The following is a 25367-nucleotide window of genomic DNA, read 5'->3' as shown; positions in this document are numbered from 1 at the left end:
AGGAAATAGTCAACTTCTAAAAACTTTCAAAAGTTTACTGGACCACAAAAATCTAGTGGAAAAAACTTGAGTTGGCTACATAAATTAATGTTACATAGTATCTCACTTTCCCCCATCTTTATTTTTCTATAATTTTTCTATATCAGGAGGCCATGAGAAAAAGAAGATTTTAGTAGTCTCCGAGATGCCCAGTAATAAGTGTTATTACACTCATTTATCATCTAAAATAATAACTCCCATTATGTCGTCTTTCTGATTTTCTTTGGGCTAAAAGAGGAATTTTTTGAGCTCAGGCTTCTAAGAGTAAAAGAAAACCAAAGTGACAATAAAGCTAAGCATTCTACTTCAAGCGTTTATCCTTGAGAAAGTAAGATTCACCCTACATTAAAAAGCCCCTGATTTTTTATTTCTAAATTCAAGATTTTAAACAGTTACTGTACAGAAGGCCCACCCACACAGCTAATATCGAAGGCAGCCCCAAACCTATTGCAGATCATGAAAATGTTCTGATCTCTTGTGGACACGGGCACTGTGTACAGGGCAAGGCAGGTTTGTACACAACTAACTTAATTCCATGCTTCATCAGGTTACACTAGATGTCCTACAGGAAAGCCCTGTGGGAAAACAGAAGGGAGAGTTGTCACTTTGGATTGAGGAGCCAGGGGAAGGCTCTTATGGTAGGAGACGTCAAGGAAGTATAGGATTTCCTCATGTAGAAAAGGGAATGGGGGATCCCTTTTCAGGCAGAGGTGAGCACAGACAGAGCTCCTGGAGTAACCAGAACATAGGGTAGATCTGGGTTTCTAGATTCAAGTGTGTGTGATCACATGTGAGAGTGTGTGTAGACATGACAGTGATAACACCTAAACCTGGTGAGCAGATTATTAAGATTTTTGAATCCCATTGAGGACTTCAGCTTTATTTTGCAGGTAACTGGAATTCAGCAAATTTTTGTGTAGGATCAGAGCTGTTTTAAAAAAATATTTCTTCAACAACTTGTAACTCCAGAAATAAGAGGTGTCAGTCTCCATTATTTGCACCATTAAATCGAGTTCTTGGACGCTCTCCCAGACAGCAAGGGACAGATTCACTATTCATAGGGTCCCTAGACTTTATCTCAATGAATGGAGGCATCCTCCAGTATTTTCCTCTATGACCCGAAAAACTCAACCAAAGGATAGCTAGAGGGAAAACCAAAGATTTATTTTATTCACATCTACTTGGGACTTTTTTCATGGTCTAGACGATTTATTCACCGTGTAAATGAATGCTGTCCATGCTTGCTTTGCAAAGTTGTAGATGCTTTTCGCAATGTCCACCTAACTTGAGGATTTACTTTATCAGATAGAAAAACAAGAGGCAGAAAATCACCGGCTCCAACAGGAACTGCAGGATGCCAGAGACCAGAATGAGCTGCTGGAGTTTCGAAATCTAGAGCTAGAAGTAAGGAAATGATGATAATGATAATAAAAATATTAACATGCACTGAACCCATTCTTTGTGTGAGGTGCTAACTTAAGCATTTCAGATACATACTCTCATTGGACCTCACAACCACAACCAAGATTTGATAGATGAGGCAACTGAGGTTAAATAACTTGCCCAAGTCCTGTGACTAGTACGTGGTGAAGCACTGATGCAACTCAGAATTGTCTGCTCAGATACTGTACTTTACAACACTGTTGCCTTTATGAACAAGGCTAATGAATAATTTTAAAATAATTTGAATAATATATTTCAAACTTTATCAATATTTCATTGCTTTTAAATAATCATTTCCATCCTTCATTGAATTCTGACTCAGGAAAATATTACTTCAAGAATTATATTTTAAAATGTACTATATACAAAAATATTTTATTGGTAGACCCTTGAATTTGTAAGTAAACTTTTTATTCTGTAATGCATTATGCAAAAGGCTAATAAGGAAGGTAATTTGTTTTAGGAAACACTTTGGTTAACTTAACCAAGTTTCAGAGTCTTTGTTTTTAAGTAAAACATATCAATCAAATCAGATTTTGATTGTATCATGCAGAATCTGGCTTAGGATCTGGTTGAATGTGCGCTGATATGTAAAGGATAAGAAAATTTCCCATTTGATTTCTTTGTTATTTTGCCAGCAATTTCTTCTTGAGGTTATTTTACATTAGGTTTGGATAAAGTTAGCAGTTGGTATGCTTCAGTGAAGAAGAGTTAAGTCATCTTTGGTAGCCCACAAATCTTACTAATAAAGCTTGAGTGGATTGAATATGCAAAAGACCATGAGCTGCCATAAAACTTCATGGTCAGAAGAACATTCTTTGTGATACCTGAAAGCTCTAAATATTCATGTAGTTTAAAATGGAACTCCACTTCCCACATTTCCTTGATCAAAAAATTTGCAAAACTGGATGACACCATGTTAAATTCTTCTCCCACATCTCTTAGTTGACTTATCAGTTCTTTTCATTAAATTCAAGCATGAAGATCTTGAGTTCGATTTTTTTTTTTGCCAAATGGCATATTGATAAGCTGCTGAAATAGCATAGAGGCCACAGACAACTGGTTTAGTGATTAATCAGTTGTTGCTTTTTTTTTTAATTCCCAAATATTCTTCACTGTATTTCAAGGAAAGAGAGAGACGATCCCCTCCATTTAATCTGCAAATTCACCCATTCTCAGATGGTGTGAGTGCTCTACAGATCTACTGTATGAAAGAAGGTGTCAAGGTAGGCAGATGTTTCCTTGTGTATGTTGTAGACAGTAGAAAAACTGGGAATTGGAAAAGGGGAGGTTGTTTGTGACTGTTTTGTCTTTCGGTCACTGGATGTCATTTTGATACAAACTATGTAGGAACTGAAAATAGTCACATTTATGGGAAAATCGACAGAACGTATACAAAATAAATGTGTGACAGATGTATGAATGGTAACAGCAAAATAAACAAAAACAAAAAAATAGGAAGCCATGATTATTTAGAACAGAGTAACATAAAGAGTGATACAGAATCAAAATATTAAGATAATTACCCTTGATTATCTGGAGGAAATATTAAATAAATTCAATATTTTAAGAATCATATTTCAAGGATGCCAGATAAAAAGGTATTTGTTGAGTCCCTTTGTTGTGCTGTTCTAATTGCTATGGAATTCATCATCTTGGAATTTCAGTATTAGAGGAAACCTTGAAATCATCTTGCCCACCATCTCTTTTGATGTGGGTGTTTTAGGGAGGATTTCACTTTTGGAAGGCCTTGGGGATTATAACATGTTGCTCACTTAGACAAAATATAATTTTATCTTTAGTGATATTGGAATACATTTTAAATATTAAGATCGAGTGGAGGTGGCTCCATCTCCTGGAAAATATATTGTCCCTCAATGTAACAGAATCACATAGTGACTGACTATTCCAGAGGTAAGGCTAGGAAGCCTCCCACTCTTCCTGGTCTCTCCTTACCTTCTGCATGGCCCTTCCTGCTCCCACTCTGAGCTGCCAAATATACCTGCTTTAGTTGCCTTCTCTCTACCTCTGAGATTGAGCTAGACTTTTGTATTTCTGGCAGTAGGGATCTGCTATACTGTTTTCTGAACCTGAGTAAGAGGAGAAAGTGGTACTAATGGGGGGGAAATTAGGTCGAAAATTGTGCTTCTTTGACTTCTGTCTTAAACCACTCTCATTTGTTTAAACTTCTGGCCTTCCTGGGCTGCGTGAAAATTTGTAAACCAAAGCAATTTTTTGATTCAACTCTAATTCAATGAGAAGCACTTTACTTTGTCTTTTCCTTAGATGTTTTGTTTTTAGATAAATCACAAACAACCTAATCAGTGCATGTAGTTTATATACAAGGGAACTCTTTTAAATGGAGTTCAGCTGCTTCAAATTGACTCAGGGACTATAATAAAAATCAGCTGTTTTCCATAGGATGGAATTAATGCTAAACACCTAAAAAATAGAACTGCTCTGTAGTTTTCTATGTGGCAGTCAAAATCTCAACCAGGTCAGAATTCCATTAATTAGAATGAAATTGGTTGGTTATTTAAATTTCTTTCCTGTTACTTTTCTTAATGCTTGAAATCTACCACAGTTGAAACAATTTTCAACAATTATAAGAAAAAAAGTTACTGAGCAAATCCCGAGTCCTTAGTACATCCTAGACGCTTTCATGTACAATCTCTTTATCCTCAAATCAGCCTATGAAGGAAGTATTTATTTTGCAGTTGGCGAAATTGAAAATGCACTGTTAAGTAGTTTTCCCAGGTTCACACAGCTTATAGGAAGCAAAGTGGAAATGTAAAACCAGCTGTGCCTGATTGAAAACAAACCCAGGAAGAGCAGGTCTCAAAATGTCCTCTCTAACTCAAGGTTCAGGCAGGCACTGATAGAATGGTAAGCCACGACTTGAATGAATCTCCTTGATTTTGCAGGATGTGAACATCCCTGATCTCATAAAGCAGCTTGATATCTTGGGTGATAACGGGGTAAGTAATGAATTGATTAAGTGCAGTAAAGATATGAATTTGCCTAAAGAGAAGCAAGAAATACTTGCCAATGCATCACGTGTAAAATAGTAGCCAGTGAAGGGAACTATACTCAGTATTTTGAAATAACCTATGAGGGAAAAGAATCTGAAAATGTAGTTATACACATATATATATGTGTGTAACTAAATCACTGTGCTGTACACCTGAAACTAACCCAACATTGTAAATCAACTATACTTCAATTAAATAAATAAATAGAAAAAACAAAAAAATAATAGCAAGTGAGACAGCAGGTTCACTTAAGCATGCGGCTTCTGGAAAAGAATCAACAATCTATCAAACCACTCAGCTAAGGGATTGTAAGGATCTCTGGAAGGTAGTGGCATAAGTGGGAACTGGTAAGGTGCTTTTCATGCGCAGGTTTCAGGTTTGAATGCCAACGGCGTCTGCGGTGATTAAAGCTAATTACCTTCTGACTGTTGCTGGGAGGCATATGGCGGTGAAATTAATCAGTCATGCAGTTGCAAATGCTGCTAAATAGTAGGGTTGGTGGCAGCCCCATAAAAATGCACTAGGTGTTTTTACCTTCCAGACAGGGTCAAGGCATATTAATTCAGTGGGAGGACCATTCACTGAGATACTAGATGAATGATTATGTAGGTTGAAGTAGTCACACTATTTTTTTCCCTTGAAAAATTACCAAAGGAGAGAACAAAATCAATTAAATCACATCAAACTGCTATGAAGAGATTACTCTTTATTTCATTTTTTAAATATCTTTATTGGAGTATAATTGCTTTACAATGGTGTGTTAGTTTCTGCTGTATAATAGAGTGAATCAGCTATACGTATACATATATCCCCATATCTCCTCCCTCTTGCGTCTACCTCCCTATCCCACCCCTCTAGGTGGTCACAAAGCACCGAGCTGATCTCCCTGTGCTGTGTGGCTGCTTCCCACTATCTTTATTTCATTTTGGTTTCTGCTTTTCTTATGACTATTAATGCAGTATGCTTACAGTGAAACATAAAATCAAGTCAGCACTAGAGATATAAAAACATCACATTTAATGTACTTTTTACAGGTTTTGAATGAACTCTTTGTTAAGAATTATTACTAAATAGAATAGGCCGTTTGTGAATGTTCCATGCATGCATATGTGGCAGGCAAGTTAGGCAGTATCTTCTGATAGTGTAAATGTCAAAAAGTGTTTTCAGCTTATTTTCTTTCTCCCCACCTCTCCAACCCCCGCCACAGAATTTAAGAAATGAAGAGCAAGTGGCTATAATTCAGGCCAGCACTGTGCTGTCCCTGGCAGAAAAGGTAATAAATCATACTAACATTCAAATCATCTCAGTGTCTGGCTTAACACTTGGGGTTGAAGGACAATCTCTTTGCACATGATTTTGCATTATTGAATACCTAATAAATATTTTATTCTTCAGGGTGATATAACCCAGGTAGACTGAGAACACACAAAAGAAGAGTCTACACACTGATTTAGGGTGGGTGGATAATTCTTGCTTTGAAGTCTCTTAAAAATATAATTCTGTAAAAATGCAAAACCTGGATTACATTACTTAAGCCATCCTTACCAAGCTGGGAAACCAATAAAGAAGGGTTTTGTTAAGTGGTAAATTGGAGCATGGCTCTTTCTGTGGGCTTTTCCTTGGGTGTGTACATACCAGTTATTCCAACTGATTCTGTAACTTGTTTGGTGGCTCCCTGCATCTTCATTTAGAAAGCCCAACCTGGGGACTGTCAGAAGAGCAACACTTGAGCGTTCTCTCACCCCCTTGTGTTTAAACCTGGTAAATGCAAAAGAGAGAAAAAAGGAAAGAGCCAAGTGAAGAAACCTGGTAACTGGCTGTATTCAGGGCACCTTGAGAATCGGCACATAATTGACAGTCATGTGTACATGGCTGGATAAAGTAAGAACTTATGTACTATAAGTTCCTTGAGATGCTTTCTTAATTTCTAAATGCATAAAAAAGCATGTTGTAAATTAAATGAAACCATGAGCAAGAATTCACCTTGCTCCAGTCTGAAATGAGGGAATTCTACTGGTTAAATGACCCAGTTAAGTTACTCAACAAAACAATGACATTAAAAAAAAAATGGCAGAGGGAGAGGGAAGAATTGCTATAAAATAAAAAGTTACTTAAGAAATATTGAAATAGTCCTTTTTTGCATCCTGATTCAAGCAAACCAAGTGTGAAACAAAGGACATTTTGCTGACAACTGGGGATATTTTAATATGGACCAGGTATCAGATAACAAAAGGAATTAATGTTAATTTTGCAAAGTGTGGAAATGGCCTTGTGGTTATGTTTTTTTTTTTTAAAGACCTTAAGTGTTAGGGACACATACTGAAGTATTTCATGTGAAATATCTGGGATTTGCTCTTTTAAAAACTTCCTCCCTTCACAATTTAATAACAGACCTTATCACTTTCCCTTTCCTCTTGCGATCAAATTAATAGCACCACATTGTCCTTAACATAGGTCTAGAATCCAGAATTTGGCAAGAGGGCCCCTTGGGAGCTGGCCCTTACCTATTTCTCCAGCACCCCACTTCCTTCCTTGGTCACCAACCAAGGTCCAGCCATGCACAAATCCTTTTGGGGCTCCAGTCTCCTCTCTCCTCTCTTCTCTCTCCTCTCGCTCTGGCGCTCTCTCTTTCTCTGTCTCTGTCTCTATCTACCTCTACATATTTTCATCCCTTGGTCCTTTACACTGTTCCTTTTGTCTAGATTTTCTCTTCTTCCCTTTCTACCTTTGTCTGGTTAAATCTTAATCATTAGACCCTCCCATAATGGGGAAGCCTTCCTATTCACCCAAGCCCAGTTAGGTCTTCTCACTCTGTGTTCCCACAGTGACCTGTGCTTCTGCTACCATGGCTTTTAGCAACTGTAATACAACCACGCTTTTTTTTTTTTCTGTAGTTCACTAGACTCTACGCTCCACGAGGGCAACTCTGGAATCTGTTTTTCACTCTTTGTTTTCCTAGTTTTTCACACCAGAGCATCTCATCTAGTTGGAGTCATGAAGGGCTGTGATTCTTTATTGCAAGCTTTCCCTCAAGCTTCCTACTAAAAGCAGAAAGTACCCTATAGCACGTAGGAGCTGTTCTAGTAAAGCTTTGACGTATTAGTTCGTGCTTCCACTTACCTCCCTTGCAAAACAGGTGTGAGGGGTTCGGATTAAACAATCAAGGGGTGATGCCTATGCGCTTAGCACTGTGATTGAAAGTGAGGAACCCGCTGAATAAGACACAAGCTTGTCCTTAAAACGCTCATGGTCTGTGCAATTGCCTTTTGTGCAAATCTTTGCAATTCATAAGCTAAAGTCACACACCCCCATGTTTGGGATTCACAGATAAACATTTCTACCTCCAAGTAATTGTAAATATCACCTTGAACTTCCTGAGACCACACATTTGAATTATCTCTCTACCATCTGAGAGTGTGACCTTTAGCCAGAGGTTGAGCCTAGACAAATTTCCAACAAGGAAATCCTATTGTGACTTCGTATTACAAATAATAAGAGCAGTGACCTTATGTGAGGACATGTTATGGGCCAGGGACTATGCTAAATACTGTCTGTGCATCATCTCATTGCTCCTCACAACCACCCTATATTCATCCACTATTTTCATTTTATCTGTGAGAAAACTCTGGCCTGGGCTCTTCATTCCTCACCCTGCATCATCCATGTAGTCAGGGTCGGGAGCCAACATACAAATCTATAGCTAAAGCCCATGACCGGACTACTTCACTTCACGGGTCTCTTAAAAACATAGTGTGGGATTTCCCTGCTGGCACAGTGGTTAAGACTCCGCATTCCCAATGCAGGGGGCCAGGGTTCGATCTCTGCTCAGGGAACTAGATCCCACATGCATGCCGCAACTAAGGAGCCCACGAGCCACAAGTAAGAAGCCCGCCTGCTGCAACTAAGACCCAGCGCACCCAAATAAATAAATATTAAAAAAACAAACAAACATGGTACACAAGAGAATTTGTTTCTCAATAGTAAATGGGCAGCAAGCAAGAGGAAGCATTTTAATAAAGCTTGATGGTACACAATTGCAGTATGAGGCTGTTTACAAGAAACCCATGACCTTGGACTGAAATTTGTTTCATGAGGGAAGCCATGTGTATGTACAAGAGCTGAGAGATTAGCACCTCTCCAGTCTTCATGGCCTTTTTTCTTTCCCCATGTTCCTTACAGCCAAGAGGCTGTTGGGTATGGTGGCCCCTTGTGAATATCAAGGCTTTAGTATATAGAAAAATGCTCAGTATACCACATAATTTATCACAAACAAACTAAGAAGAAATAGTTGGTAGTGAGGCAAATTTCTAACAGTGTGGAAGTACAAAAATGAATGTTAACCAAAAACTAGAATGTATTGGTTACCTAGTACATGCCGTACACTGTCAATAGGACCTTAGGTTAATTACATCCTTTAATCTTCACATTATTATTAATCCCATTTCACAGATAAGAAAGTTGAGGCTTAGAGAAACCAGGTAACATTTCAAGGCCACATAGCCATGAAAAGCTAGGATTGGGATTAGACCCAAGGTAGTCGGCCTCTAGGACCCACACACTTAATTATTTGCCCAATTGCCTCCCTGAGGGATAAGCTGATGGTTAACTTGGTGGAGACCCATTATAACAATTTATTCTCTGAAACCATATATGTGGTGGGCTCACACTATATTATTCAAAGTCTAACTTCATTCAGGGTATTGATCTGTGCTAATACCAACACCATCTAACAGAATGATATATTCTAAGTGTTAGGAAAGATAAGTTCTTTCTGTGTGATTTAAAATTTGTCTCCACTCAACAAAAATGATTCCTCAACACTTAGCTGTAATCAGTGTCATATACTGAAAAAAATGCCATTTCTCCAGTCTCACCTGGCCTTCTTTCTTTCATCATGCTCCCTCCAATCATGGAGAATTAGACATACCTTCTGCTTGGAACTTGCCCCTCACCTTTGCTTAGTCATCTCTGACTCATTCCTTACACCCAGTGCAATTGTCATTTCCAAGAAAGCCTCCCATGGTGTCCTCCAATGAGGGCAAAACATGTGTTGGTCTTATTCACCATCACAGCCCTAGTACCTAGCACATTGCCTCACACATGGTAGATATCAATGAAGGCTTTCGTTGAATGAAGAATGAATGAATGAGTGGAAATTTATAAACTTGTTTCTGAGCTAAGAGATAAAATGTACCAAGTTTTCACTCCAATTCTTAGTCTGCTTCCTGAGATATAAGGGGAAGAGACTAAGCAGCTCAGGAGGCAGCACCATTTACACCATGTCAAGCAATCATGTCAAACACTTGTGTCTGGTTTACCCCTTAGTGGATCCAGCAAATTGAAGGAGCAGAGGCTGCCCTGCACCAGAAAATGATGGAATTAGAAAGTGACATGGTGAGTAAAAATGAGATGTCAGAAAACAAAAGAAAAATTGACAGGACAAATGGAAAACAACTGTTTTCTAGCAGTTTTATCTGGCACGGATGGAAGTTTGTAGCCTTGCCATTATTTTGTGTATAGACTGTGAAACAGAATACCCAGAAGTACCCCACAATTTCAAGTTATAGCCTCCAGAAATATCATGTTGTAATTTTGTAGTATTTCCAGAACTAATGCTGAAGAAAATCCAGTTAGGTGTTTTCTTTCTTAGGCTAAATAATTTTTCCACCAAATTTACAGAAATGATGGGTGTAACTTTGGTATTAAAAATCCCCAAGCCACCTCACTCCCATTAAGATGGCTACTATCAAAAAAAAAAAAAAAAAACCAACAGAAAATAACAAGTGATGATGAAGATGTGGAGAAACTGGAACCCTGTGCAATGTTGGTGGGAATGTAAAATGGTGCAGCTGCTATGGAAAACCGTATGGTTAGTGGTTGCTCAAAAAATTCAAAATAGAATTACCATATGATACAGCAACACCACTTCTGGGAGTACACCCAAAATAACTGAAAGCAGGCTCTTGAAGAGATATTTGTATACCTGTGTTCAAAGCAGCATTATTCTCTATAGCTTAAACATGGAAGCAACCCAAGTGTCTGTCAATGGATAAGCAAAATGTGGTATATCCATCTATGGAATATTATTCAGCTTTTAAAGAGTAAGGACATTATGACACATGCTATGACATGGATGAACTTTGAGGACATTATGCTAAATGAAATAAGCCAGTCACGAAAAGACAAATACTGTGTGATTTTACTAATATAGGGTACCTACAGTAGTCATATTCATAGAAACAGAAAGCAAAATGATGGTTGTCAAGAGCTAAGAGGAGGAAATGGGGAGTTATTGTTTAATAGGTACAGAGTTTCAGTTTTGCAAGATGAAAAGAGTTCTGGAGATTGGTCTCATAACACTGTGAATATACTTACCACTACTGAAGATAAGAAAGTTTCTGTGAAACTTTTTTCTGTGAAACTTTCTTATCTGTGAATATACTTAACACTACTTAAAAATGGTTACGATTATAAATTTTATGTTGTGTGTAGTTTGCCACTATTAGCTTTTTTTTTAAAATCCCCAAGCCTGGGAATTGGTCATTTTTAACTTACAGCAATACATAGATTTTTATAACAGTACTGTCATTACTGTTATCATTATTACTAAAAATCAGGTAGTGATTCCTATCAGGTTAGGGAATCCTATAGTAAGAACAACGAGTTGAATTTATATAGCATGTGACAGCTTACAAATCATTTGCTCATATTTTACACAAGACTTAATTTTACCAACAGGTTAGGCTGTAAAGTCAAAACATATAACAAGAACTGTTTATGTTCAAAATACCCTTGAACTCTTTAAATGCACAAATATTAATTAAGCAATCAGCTTGTTACAGACAATGTTCTAGGCGCTGGAGCTCAGAGGTAATTAGGAAAGTCACTAGCAAAATCGCATGCAGACATATCCTCTCTCAAAAGTTGATGCAATCAAGTTTACCTTCAGTGTTGCAAGAGGTCCTTGTTCCTTGTTAAGCATACAGAGAAAGAATTGACTTGTGCTTGGAGCTATGTTCTATACAAAGATACATTTTTTGATGCAAATGGCAAGATGCTCACAGTATGAGAACCACGCAGAAACTGAGGACAAGCAAGGGAGCATCAGATTTACGTTTCCCAGCTCACTCTGGCTTTGCAGCAAGAGCAGACACTCACTCGTTAAGTGGCACTGTGGGTGGAATTGCCTCCACACTCTTTTTTTTTTCTTTCTTTTTAAAATAAAATTTATTTTAAATTGTGGTAAAAAACATACAGCATGCAATTTGCCATCCTAACAATTTTTTTGTGTACCGTTCGGTAGTGTCAAGTACATTTACCTTGCTGTGCAACACATCTCCAGAACTTATTCATTTTGCAAACCTAAAACTCTATACCCATGAAACAACAACTCCCATTTCCCCCTTCCCATGACTCTATTTATTTATTTAGTTAGTTAGGCTACACCAGGGTCCAAGTTCCCTGACCAGGGATCAAACCCATGCCCCCTGCAGTGAGAGCACAGAGTCCTAACCACTGGACCACCAGGGAAGTCCCCCATGACTCTTCTTAAAGCCCACCCCCAACCCCCTGCCTCCACCACCCCTTCATAAGTCTTAGCGAGACAGGCAGATGGATAAATTGGTCAGTTAGTTGGTATGTGGATGGAGCAATATGTGTGGTTAACTTTGCGCCCACTCTCTAAATTATCTTTGTGTTTGCTAATGATACATAGATGAGTTTGAATAAATTGTTTTTTATTATACAACTTTGCTCTATTACATTTCATAACATTCTTACAGAAATATACCATCCCAGTATATTTACACAGATATACTTATTAGTTAGCATCTATAGCATTTATCTTGTCAAAAATCTACCCTTAGGGACTTCCCTGGCGGTCCAGTGGTTAAGACTCCATGCTTCCACTGCAGGGGGCATGTGTTCGATCCCTGGTCGGGGAACTAAGATCCCACATGTCGTGCAGTGAGGCCAAAAAACAAACCAACAAACAAACAAACAAAAATCTATCCTTAATGACATACTCTTAAATTAGTATAAAAATCCTTTAAGACATTCCATGTGGATTGTTTGTTATATATTTTTTGCTTCTTTCCATTGATTTGTATAGTCCCTGTGTGAAACTATAAAAGTTGAACTATTTCCCTAAAAGACAAAATCTGTGACCCTACAAATACTAGTGATTTGTCTTACAGTGGAATTAGAGAAAACACTAATCAATACAATTTATATATCACTTTGTCATTAACTAAGCTGACTCTATCTATTAATGTGGCCCTTTTTTCTAGGAACAATTCTGCAAAATCAAAGGCTATCTGGAAGAAGAACTAGACTACAGGAAACAAGCTCTCGACCAAGCATATATGGTAGGTACAACAAGCATTGGAGACACTCCGAGTGTTTACGATTACATGCTCTGGGGTAAAGCATCCTGTGTAATTTGTCATGTCATGTATTTGAATAGACCACAATATGCAGCTCATTTATTCAGAGGTTTCCAGTTCTCATTTTAGAACAAATATATCTCTATTTCTTTGCTGTTACAATACTCTTAAAATAGTTAATAAATATTTCATTATACTTCATTTTTTTAAAAATTGAATTGTGTTGTTAAATAATATTTAAATGAACAACAGATTGGATGGCAGTGTAGATTAGAGAGAAATTTTATTAAATCAAATCAGATTTTGGGGAGCCTAATCTAGGGATAGAATAATGATGTATTTAATGTGATACATATTTTTAATTCATTTATTTCTGACAACAACCCTAAGAGGTATAGGGAATATTATTATTTATATATTACATATGAGAAAATGAAGGCTTAGAGAGAGAAAGAACTTGGCCCAGCTTGGTACACAAGTAGGTAGTGTTTAGATCTGACTCCAGACATTGTGGCCTTAACTACCGTCATCCAGCCACAGTAAGAATATATGGGTATGTATAAAATGGATAACTAATAAGAACCTGCTGTATAAAAAAATAAATAAAATTAAATTAAAAAATTTAAAAAAAAAAATAAAGAATATATGGGGAAATGGGCTGTGCCTTTTTCTCTCCTCCAGAAGATTGTGCTGGCTGAGGAGCACATTTGATCCACTCCCCTGTACCAAATTCATAAAGCATCATTCCTCATATTGGACTACATCCTAACACTTCTTCTCTCCGTGTGGACACCACCCTGCCCCCCACCATAATACACTGTAATGACTCAAGAGAAAAAGAGGAACATTTCGAGGAGTTGCTAGTAGAGGTTTTGTTTTGTTTTTTTTTAGTGAAATTTTTTTTTTTAATTTATTAATTATTTATTTATTATTTTTGGCTGTGTTGGGTCTTCGTTTCTGTGCGAGGGCTTTCTCTAGTTGTGGCAAGCGGGGGCCACTCTTCATCGCGGTGCGTGGGCCTCTCACTATCGCGGCCTCTCTTGTTGCGGAGCACAGGCTCCAGACGCGCAGGCTCAGTTGTTGTGGCTCACGGGCCTAGTTGCTCCGCGGCATGTGGGATCTTGCCAGACCAGGGCTCGAACCCGTGTCCCCTGCATTGGCAGGCAGACTCTCAACCACTGTGCCACCAGGGAAGCCCGCTAGTAGAGGTTTTTATAATGCTTTCCTGGAAGCAGCCTGAGTCACTTTTGGAAAAAGAGTGAAGCACTTAGCCCCTGCTTATAACAAAGATGAATTAGTGCTCCCCACCCAAGATGAATAAGAGATTCTGAGCACTGACTGATGGGGAAAGGAGAGGATGAGTATTGGCCGCTGATTAGAGAATAAAGAAGGAGGTAATTTTTCCCTCCCTTCCTATCCTTTTAGCCTTGCCTTCTCTGCCTACACACGATAAGATTAAACTGCATGTGTGTGTGTCCCAGGACTGAAGACGCATTCAGATAATTATTAATATATTTAACTTTTAAAAGATGAGACCTGCTTAGTCCAGGACAGGAGCTTGGAGAACATCCCTCACCAGGGCGTGTCCTTTCACCTATGTCAGTCACAGGGGATAAGATGATAGATTTTGGTAACTGTATCTGAAGCATGTGAAAGGAGAGAAAACTGGGATATAAGAAGCAGTAGACTCTTCATCTAAAAAAGAAAAGCCTCAAGGAAGCATTTTATAGCTAGAGCAACTATAAATCTCAGAGTATTAAAAAACAGACCAATTCAAAGACTCTAGGCTATATTTTCCAACTTTTATTTTAAGAAAAAAATGGAGACTATAAAGCCATCTTCAGAGGTGTGTCATGTGGAAGAGAGGTGGCATTGTGTGTGTGAAATATCTCCAATTTCAAGTATTTTATTCCAACTTGGACCACTTTTCAATGCTTATTTCTAAAAATATGGCCACCACGATAGATGTCTTTAAATATCTGTCAAATGAAAGAGAGAACAAACTTATTTTCAGCTACATTTGAGAATAGAAGGCTATTATTGCACAGTTATTATAACAAAGTAAGGACTTCCTAAAAATGAAAAGTATGTGAAATGGACAGGATCCCAAGAAAAAACAAATTCCCCATCATCAGAGAAGTTCACGTATTGGCTAGATGATCCTTATGGCATCTTATAAAGGGGATCATCAAAACGATATTTAAGCTGGAGAAGCTTTTTTTTTTTTAATTATTTATTTTTGGCTGAGTTGGGTCTTCATTGCTGCACACGGGCTTTCTCTGGTTGTGGCGAGCGGGGACTACTCTTCATTGCGGTGCGCGGGCTTCTCATTGCGGTGGCTTCTCTTGTTGCGGAGCACGGGCTCTAGGCAAGCGGACTTCAGTAGTTGTGGCACACGGGCTCAGTAGTTGTGGCGCGCGGGCTTAGTTGCTCCACTGCATGTGGGACCTTCCTGGACCAGGGCTCGAACCCGTGTCCCCTGCACTGGCAGGCAGATTCTTAACCACTGTGCCACCAGGGAAGTCCCAGTGTGTGGGCTTCTCATTGCAGTGGCTTCTCTTGTTGCGGAGCACAGGCTCTAGGAGTGCGGGCTTCAGTAGTTGTGGTGCACAGGCTCTAGAGCGCAGGCTCAGTAGCTGTGGCGCATGGGCTTAGTTGCTCTGCGGCATGTGGGATCTTCCCAGACCAGGGATCAAACCCTTGTCCCCTGCATTGACAGACAGATTCTAAACCACTGCACCATCAGGATAGTCCCTAAGCTGGATAAGCTTTGAAATTTATTTTGTTGCTAGGATCCTGTGAGACTAAAATAATACATCCCTCCACATGTACACACATGTGTACATTCACACACCACACTTAAGATGCTAAATTCCAGGGTTTTCTAATTCTATTTGCCAGAGAATCCAGGAACTAGAAGCAACTTTGTACAATGCTCTGCAGCAAGAAACTGTTATCAAGTTTGGTGAATTATTAACTGAAAAACAGCAAGAGGAGCTGAGGACAGCAGTGGAAAAGTTACGGCGGCAGATGCTGAGGAAGAGCAGAGAGTACGACTGTCAGATTCTTCAGGAGAGAATGGAGCTCTTACAGCAAGCTCATCAGGTGAGGATGTAGTCACTACATCTGTGTTGGGTGGTACTAAGAAAATGGGACCAAGTGCTTAGTACATAGTGTTGAGTATGAGTATGGAGAAGCCTGGGAGCTAGAAGCTATTTTCAAAGAGTAAAATAAATAACTATTGTTTTCCACCTACACTCAGAAACAGGACGATGGTTTTATAATGAATTAATCTGAAGAAAATTGGCACTTCAGAAGCACTGTGTCATGCTACTATTTTTGCAACTACTGTGTCATGAAATACCCCTTGAATCTCATGGAGCCTGATTATGTCCCTTGTGCTGGGAAGGGACTCTCTGGAACGCACTCCAGGACACAGATAATGCTTCCCTGCTGTTACTCATCCCAGGCCATAACCTAGACTGATCAAATAATCCAAAGAGGGTAAAAGGGAACAAGGACCTTTCTCTTTATTCCCAGAATAAACAGCAACAGCAACAAAGCATGGAAGCTGCCTCTTACTTATTGGCATTTGCTATAGGTCAGGAACTAAACTAAGGGCTCTGCTTCCATCATTTCATTTAATCTTTGCAATAGCCCACTACTGTAAGTATTCTTATTATCCCAGCTTAAGAGATCATGATAACTGAAGAAAAGAGTGCTTAGGTGATTTGCCCAAGATGACAGATAGTAAGCAACAGAGCCAGAATTACAACCCAGATCGGCCTGACTCCAAGGCCAGTGCACATAAACATTGCACTATACTGTCTTCTACAGCTTGAGTCATCTACAATTTATATGATTTATCTAGACTAGCAAGGCTCAAAATAAACACCTAATATTAACTTATAGCCAAAATTCTTAATTCCAACTATTTGTTCATGTCATAGATTGACAGGCAAAGACTAGGGTCCTGGTCAAAAAGCAGATTCTGTAATAATTCCAGAATTGAAAGTTCCAGGCTAGGGTATTCGGTACTCATAAGCTGTAATAAGCAACTGGTACAAAATCCAGATGGGCTATACAAGAGGTAAGAATCATGTGGTCATTAGAGATCAAGGTGAGTAGAAAAGGAACAGGGGTTATTTTTTGTGGATCTTTACAGGCTAACAAATTACCCAAGTTAACAGGGAACTCTGAAGCCATTTTGTCCCAGAGATGATAAACACATGCATGTTTGTTTCACTGGTTCTTGAGATTCCATCATAAAGGTTAGGATTTTGACTCTGAAGAGAGTTTTAAAGCTTTCAATAATAGACTTTACGGTATCATTGCATTAATGCAGGCATTCTTTCCTTCTATAAGGGAATGAACATGTCCTCTGCATAAATTTCTTAGGCTGCAATAGCATTTAATTAATTTCAGCAAAGAAGGAGGTGTGTCATGGAACCACAGAAGTGTTTATTTTTAAGATGGACAAACAGTTATCTAAATTTTTTTAAGATTAAAGCCTTGTCAATGCTTTTGTGTCTCTTCAGTCAGCTAAGGTACTTCACTCCCAAAAGAGATGGTTCTGTCTGTTCTGTTTTAAGTTACCCAGTCTGAACTGTTAAGTACATTGTATTTCTAAGCCTCAGAGAGTTTCATTGACATTTTCTGTCTCCCAAACAGATGTTCATTAGAATATGCCTTTCCAGTTATTTCTTACTTTTCTTTCCTTTCAATCAGTAGCTTTGATTTGAGAGAATTATTCCAGAAGGCATTGGCCAGGATTTGTCATATATAAGTTTATAATGCAGTCTAAATTCTAGAGCATATCACTAATCACTTATTAGACATTTCTGTTTGAATGTTTTAGAGTGAACTCATATGAAACATACCTAAACACACATTCCTATCCTTACTTCTCCCTTCTCTCCCCATCTGCCTGTCTTGGTTAGTAGAACTATCATATCTCAAGGCACTCAAGCTGAAAACCCTGGGGTCTTCCTTGTCCTTCTCACCTTTCCTGATGTTATATTCTTCCTCAAAAGCCTCCATGATCCCAATTTCCAGTTGAGTCTAGTCGTGCTATCTCCAGGTCCTTCAGTAGCTGGCTACTCCTCCCCTAAAACCCAGATTTGAGACAGTCTTCATAGTTTACCTTCCTCTCTGTTCATGCAGAACTCTTCCCGTACCCCTTAGGCCATGATTTCCCACCTCCAAGCCTTTGTTTTCCTGACTGCTCACCCCAAAATGTCCTTCAGAGTCTGCTGCACTTATCCAAATCTTCTCATTTTTCTAGTCCCAGTTTAGATCCACCTCCTCAGAACGCTCTCCCTGATGAAGACAATGAACTACATACTACTGAAAAAATCGACGTTCCATACCCTTTTTATACACTCATTCAGAACCATTTATCGAGGGCCTGCTTGTGCTGGGTGCTGGGAATGTGATGGTGGACAAAGACATAAAGGTCATTGTTCTCATGTATCCTACAGATGAAGAGGGAAAAAGCGACAACGCAAATGAGCAATAGCCAAGGCAATTTCAGAGAGTGGCAATAAGTGCTCTGAAGATGTGTGTGTGTGTGTGTGTGTGTGTGTGTGTGTGTGAGAGAGAGAGAGAGAGAGAGAGGGAGGGAGGGAGGGAGGGAGAGGGAGAGAATGAGAGTGAGTTTGGGAGTTGGATTAGCCATTCTAAACTGGCTGATCAGAGCAGGCCTCTCTGAAAATGTCGAAATCCCAAGAAATCAGCCACACAAAGATTTTGGCAAGATGTCCCAGAAGTGAGGGTCAGCAGGGGCTAAGTCTCTATCATGGGAACGTTTGGAATATTTAAGGAGCAGAGAGAAGGCCAGTATGGCAGGAGCACATGGCGTCAAGGGAAGGTTGTTATGAGATGAATCTGGAGAGGTAAGACAGGCCTAGATCATGCTGGGCCTTCAAGGAGTTTGGGTTTTATTCTGAGAGCAACTTGGCTAACTCTCCCTCTCCCTCTTCCTCGCCCCCTTAAAACTCAAGGACTGCCGTGATCATTTCACATTCTAAGAGTTCACACTGGCTGCTATAGGTGGATGTAGGATGCACAAGATTTGAAGCAGGAAGAGCCGGCAGTAAGCTCTCAGACAGTCATGATGGGGGACTTGGTATACTTAGTAGCAGTAGAGACAAAAAGTGGTAGAAAAGGGATCTATTTTGGACTCCATAGAGTTTACTGTTAGACTGGATGGCAGGCTGGCAAGCAGATGGGAAGGAAAAAGACATAAAGCCCACAGCACCCAATGTAGCCTACCTAACTCATTTAATAAATATGTATACGCAGCTTCTTTGTGCTAAGCACTGTACTGGGTGTTAGAGATTGGCGATGAAGTTGTGCATAGTTTCGCCATTGTTTACTTTTTCTGCTTAATCTGTTTTTCCCTGTGTTTTACATTTTTTCTCCCCATCTGGATGTGATAGTTCTTTGAGATCAGGAACTAACTGATGCCTTGCCTGTGTTCTCCATCACATCCAGCACAGTCCTGAACATGTAAGAAGGTGCCCAACGAGCACAGGCTTGGTGGCTGAATAGATGCCATAGTAATCTCATGATTTTATTGGTGTAGTGCTTGCCTCCACATCCAGCAGACATATGAAGGAAGTTCTTGCACACTCAAGGTAGAAATAGCTAGCAAATTTATTCTTTCACTGTGTAGCTTTGGAGCATACGCAGCACTATGGAAATACAAGCACACACATCACACACATTTATCTTTCACTATCACACACATCAGCATTCACTGTCACATAATTTCATGGTCCTTCTGACAAAACACACCCTCCTCTCTTGCACAAACCTCACCCTCTTTCCTTTAAAGCAGGATTTCTCAGTCTCCGCACTACTGACATTTTGGGCCTGATGATTCTTTATGGGGGGGTGGAGACTGATCTGTGTACTGCAGGATGTTTAGCAGCATCCTTGGCCTCTACCCCTTAGGTGCTAGTTGCACCCCTCCCCCCAGTTGTGACCAGTGATCACACGTGATTCAAAACTGTCCAGAAATTAGATAGTGGTGATGGTTGCACAACTTTGTGAATATACTAAAACCACTGAATATTACACTTTAAAATAAATTAACTAACTTTTTTAAATGTCCAGACGTTGCCAGATGTCATCTGGGGTGCAAAATCACCCCCAGTTGAGAACCACTGTTTAGAGAGAGGAAGATATGATTTCCAAGTTCAACTGTTCTTTGTTCTAGCTTCCCTTTTGTCTTCCCACATTGCATTGTAAAACCTCTCCTTCTATATTATCACAATGTTTAGCTTCCATTGTTTTCTTCTTAGACTCCAGTTCTCCATTTTCTAATTATTCCCAAAAGAGGCATTAAATTACAAGCTTGCCCTGTGTAACCCTGTACCATGAATATACAAGGCCTTTAGATTGCCAGAAGGAAATTTGAAGACTCTTTTCACTTACAAATTATTGTTTATGTAATGTCGATTTCAAATCTGTGCTATTTAAATTACTGGAATTTTGTTACAGTTTACAGGTAATTTCAAAAACAGTTCTGGAACTTTTTTGTCTTCAGGATTACTTGTGTTATTGTTATGTTTGTTTTGGTTTTTCCCCTAGTTTATCAGTTCCTTCTTTTGAATTTTTTTGAAGTGGAATCGCTACCTTGTTTTGTGAAAAGTGGTCAGTCCTGTTTCATGAGGAAATTCCACCCTGAAACAGATTTGAAATAAGGTTGAAAAAAAAAGGTAGAACAGAAACCGATGGGATTATTGCATTTGTGTGAGCCAGTTTTAGCCACTTTTTAAATGAGGTAATAAACAACCAAAAACCTTAATCCAAATGGTTTACAACAATGTTTGTTTCTTGCTCTCTAGTTCTGGGACATCCAGCTGTCTCTACAAGGATGTGGCTTTCCCACATCTCACTCCCACTCACGTTCCACTAGCCAAAACAGGTCTCCTGACCAAGCCCAAGGACAGGGGGATGAAAATCATACCTCTCTCACAGGGAAGGGGTCTTCAGGGATAGATTGACCCAGAAGAGAAAGGGGTGGCAAATATTTTTAAAATATAATCAATGACAATAATTTTCACTGTGAGTACGGGTAAATTTTGAAACATGCAATAACCCTCTGGGTATAGAAAAACGTATATGTGACGTTTCCAGATGTTATGTTTTTATAGAAAGTTCTGTGTTTTAGGTTGGTGAATGATCTTCTTGTTTACCTTAACAGACTGAAAAACTTCTTTTTCCCTCCCCTTTTTTTTTCAGAGAATTCGTGACTTAGAAGATAAAACAGACATCCAGAAAAGACAGATAAAGGACTTAGAAGAAAAGGTACATGTGAAGTTCAATATGTATTTCAATCTTTATTTTTTAGATCAGACAATAATATTGTTTTCACTCACTGTGTTTTCTTTCTTCTCAGCTATTGTGTATCTTGTGTAGGCAGGTATAGTTACAGTAAACGTAAACTCTGCCTGTAGTCAGGCACCAGGATTCTAGCAAAGCTTCTGCCTTCAGTTACATTTTTGCCTTTTGTGTTGATTCCTGTCCTTTTCTATACGTGTTTTCTTTCCTCAGTTTTCCCTTTCTCATCTTCACTTCTTTGCCAAAAGCTTCTTCTGAGTTTTGTTACTCTACGTTCCTCTTCCTTTTTAAAATCTTTTTAGTCCCTTTTTTAAAAAGTCTTTCCCATTATTCATAAAAAGCCCTTTCCTCCTTGTGCTGCAATTTCACCTCAATAATACGTTCAGCAATTTAGATTGACACATGAAAACTATGCCCTCATGTCACTTCCCCAGTGGTCTGAGAGAGGAACTGCTTCTTCCAAGTCAGCCAACACTTTTGGCAGGGGTGGGGGTGAGGTAAAGAGGGCATTTGGAAACGTGTGTGTTCTGGGAGAAGGGAGAGGGCTAGCGCAGGGATGCTCCTTAGCTGCAGTGAGTTCAACAGTCTTGCATAACAAAGAATTATCCTGCCTAGGATGCCAGGGGCGCCCTGCCAAGGAACACAGCAGGGATGGCAAGAGGTGTTCTATGGAGTTCCAGTCTCATTGACTGGAAGTAGCAGCCTGAATCCCTGTGTTGCGAAAAAGCATGGTTGTTTTGCAGTATCTTCCATGGGCACCCAAGAAGCAAATAGCAAACCACCTGCCATTTCCGAGATAGTGATTAGAATTTGGTTCATCCCAAATGGCTTTTATAGTTGCCCTTATGTGAGCTCAAAGGCCACTGGTAGGGTCCAGTAGCCGAGCAATCAGCCACCTAGATTCTTATGTAGGCTGGGTCTTCATGTGCTTATTTGAGCTTGGGTAAGTGACTTTACCCACTGTGTCTAAGCCATATCTATTCAATAGGGATGGTAACACTCACCCTCACCTCCTCTCATGGCTTCCATGAGGAAAAAAAGGAGGTCACTTACATGAAAATTAGGAAACACTAAAAAAGTATAAGTCAAATTAAAGTATATTTTTTAAAATTTCCAAATGTAAAGTTACATATCTTATACAAAATTTTGAATTTGAATTTTCCTCATTTCCAAAGTGTGCTATTTAGTTCTTCAGGGTAAGAGTGTAGTAAACGAAAAGCTGCGTCTAATTTCCCAGTGTTTGGCAGAAAGGCCCACAGAAAGCAGGGGTTGTCCACAGTTTCCCTGGCTGTCAAAGGACACACCTGCTATCTTCCGTTTTCCACGTATTTGAATGGCTACCCTTGGTCCTAGTCAGTCTCTCTGCTAATTCGTAAACAGTCCTGGGGTGGCTCAAGGAGGAAGCTGCCAGCTCTGCCCCAGAAACTTCGTTCAGTTCAGTCCCCACTTAACTGAGGAAAAACAAACAAATAAAGGAATTTTCTAACATCTAGTCAGGTCACCACCCTAGCCAAATTAAGTGTGAACTTTTCATCTTACAGGTCTGAACTTCCTAAATATTTATGATAATAGGTTAATATACTTAACAGAAAATGACGATTATTTAGCTATCAAAGCAGCATATTCCATATGTAGTACTAAACTAAGCCACTTCAAAAACAATCCAGTTGGTTTTTGATTAGAGGTTAGAATGACAGATGAGGTTTATAAAGTACCTTCTATTCACTTGACCTCAGTTCTACTCATCCACAAGCATAGTAAAAAGGCTAAAGATCACTTATGTCAGGGATAGTCTTCATTCTTTCCCCTGGAGTACTTGAACACCTTCTCAGGGTAGATACAGTATTCCTTCTTTGTTCCTAATTCCCATGCACACAGTGAGTATAAATCAGGTGATAAAAACAAACATAGCAAAATTGCTTCCCATGTGCCGCTCTTCACCATCCAAGGCACTTCCACGTTCATCATCTCATCTGATGATGAATTATCATCATGAATTATAATTATTAATTATTATAATAAATAATAATTGTTATAATTAATTATAATTATCCTGAGAAATATACCACAGATATTATGTTCCCCTTTTATACAGATAATAAAACAAAGGCTCAGAGACATTAAACAACTTTCCCCAAATCATATAACCAGTCTATGGCAAATCAAGACCAGAGGTCAGGTATCTGACCTTAAGTGCCACAGCCTGCCTACCACATAGCGTGGAATTTAGACTCTCATTGTAAATCAGGTGATGGGCATCCCCTCATGCCCAGAGAGGTAGCTCTGACACCTGACCTTCTCATGGGAATAGTGGAAGCCTTCCATTCCTCTCCTCCATCCACTCCTGCTACAGGTGCCATCCTATTACTATCCATCTTCAAGGAATGGAAAAAAAAAAAAAAAAAGGACAGAGTTTCTGCTTTTTATAGTACTAGACCAGTCACTAATACATGGCTCTTCACACCATGTTTATAACTTGTTCATGCAATTTTGCCGCAGTGAAGCAAGAGCCTTATAAGTATGGCATTAAAGGAAATATGCAAATAATATGCCCAATATGCGACTGCCATACAGGACCCTATTCAAAAATGTCATGTCCAACAGAAGGCTCCTGAAGTGTGATAACAAGGCAAAAGACTTCATGACCCTGTAAGAGTAAATCACCGAGGAGATCAGTATTTGAAAAAACTGATCTGACCTATGACATTTTATAATTAGTATACAGTTGGTTTTCTACCAGCAAGCATGTTTTCCATCCAAGTATGGATGTGGAAAACAAGCATGTTTTCCATCCAAGTATCTGCTTCTCTGGTGAAGGTTCATGGTGAAGAGAGAAATATCGGACTCCATTTAACTTCTATGAGTCAAATAAGGAGAAATCTATCTCAGAAGCATGACAGCCTGGAGCGGCAGCATCCATTCACTGTGTGAAGTTACCTCTGATGAATAAGCATAGTTCATACCGGTAGGAGGACCACATATCCTCACTCAACCAGGACAGACCCAGGTTATACCTGTTGCCCTGATGTAATTACTAATACAATTCCATTTCCCTCTGAGGAGTGCCCCACTGTGGATAAGTGATCATATGTTTACCCTACAGATTAATATTCTTCCTGCTCTGCTTTAGTCCTAAAACCTAACACGTTAACCAAATAATGATAGCATTGAGTGATTGTGTACACTTTGATCATTTTTAATTTTTTAAATTACCCTCTCACACTTTAAAAATAGAGACAATAACATGTAATAGAGTGGGACTTGGAAGGTCTAAGCTCTAGGCTTCACTATACCATCAGATTATATGCAATTAGACTATTGATTAACTGCTCTGTACTTATTTTTCTTACTTATAAAATTAGGAGCTTAGACCAATTACCTGTTAAGACCCTCTCAGAGTTCTAAAATGTATCAGTCGATGTTAGTTGAACACCAGTTATTCATTGCATTGCTTTACCAGTGGATAAATAAAAGGTATGGTTTTTTGAAATAAAAGGTATTTGGTGTATATATGAGAAATGGTCAGATTTGAGCAAAGTGGAAAAGCTGAGGTTTTGTACGACCTGAATGGCAGTATAGAAATTCAGATTTACATAATCTTCTTCTTTTTCTTCTGCAGTTTCTGTTTCTATTCTTGTTCTTCTCTCTTGCCTTTATTCTATGGCCTTGATGTCAAGGTGCCTCTTACAGGTAAGATTCCATTTAATTCTCAAAATGTGCTTCTAAGAGGTATTTGATAAGAAGGATGATGCATATAGTTACTATGCCCATGTTTTTAAAAAACAAATACACTGGGTATTTAAATGCCCATCTTAAATGCCATAAAATGAGAAATAGATCCAATCCATTTGGGTGATTATTAAAGAAATGAAGTAACCATGAAGCATGATGGAAATCAAGAATTTTTTTCTAGCTAACTGTCTTGCTTTGGGAAGTCATGATGTCTGTGGATCTGTAAATTCTCATTGTAGCCCCTCATTACACTGAAAGAGTCGTTTCTGTATCTGCAAAGTAAAAAAATATGAGTATGTTTTTAGTGTCTCTTCCAGGTTGAAAATTCTGCTTCTGTAAATCTAACAAGTTAAAAATGACTGATTTTTTAACCCTTTCTCCCAGTCCC

General features: G+C 39.0%; 1 protein-coding gene across 2 annotated transcripts in view; it reads left to right on the top strand.

The window, feature by feature from the left end:
* JAKMIP2 (janus kinase and microtubule interacting protein 2) overlaps window positions 1-24917 on the top strand; it is a 53658-nt gene extending 28741 nt beyond the window's left edge. For both annotated transcript variants that reach the window (XM_061188304.1, XM_061188303.1), the window contains 9 exons: window positions 1345-1443; window positions 2610-2708; window positions 4407-4460; window positions 5722-5787; window positions 9840-9908; window positions 12803-12880; window positions 15800-16003; window positions 21149-21214; window positions 24867-24917. In XM_061188304.1, the coding sequence (XP_061044287.1) occupies window positions 1345-1443; window positions 2610-2708; window positions 4407-4460; window positions 5722-5787; window positions 9840-9908; window positions 12803-12880; window positions 15800-16003; window positions 21149-21214; window positions 24867-24917 (786 nt within the window). The remainder of the gene's footprint in view (window positions 1-1344; window positions 1444-2609; window positions 2709-4406; window positions 4461-5721; window positions 5788-9839; window positions 9909-12802; window positions 12881-15799; window positions 16004-21148; window positions 21215-24866) is intronic.
* Window positions 24918-25367: the final 450 nt, after the last annotated feature.

This window comes from Eubalaena glacialis, chromosome 4, assembly GCF_028564815.1.
Source record: "Eubalaena glacialis isolate mEubGla1 chromosome 4, mEubGla1.1.hap2.+ XY, whole genome shotgun sequence".
Lineage (NCBI taxonomy): Eukaryota > Metazoa > Chordata > Mammalia > Artiodactyla > Balaenidae > Eubalaena > Eubalaena glacialis.
The sequence above is the reverse complement of the archived record's forward strand: the minus strand, read 5'-3'. Positions and strand labels throughout refer to the sequence as shown.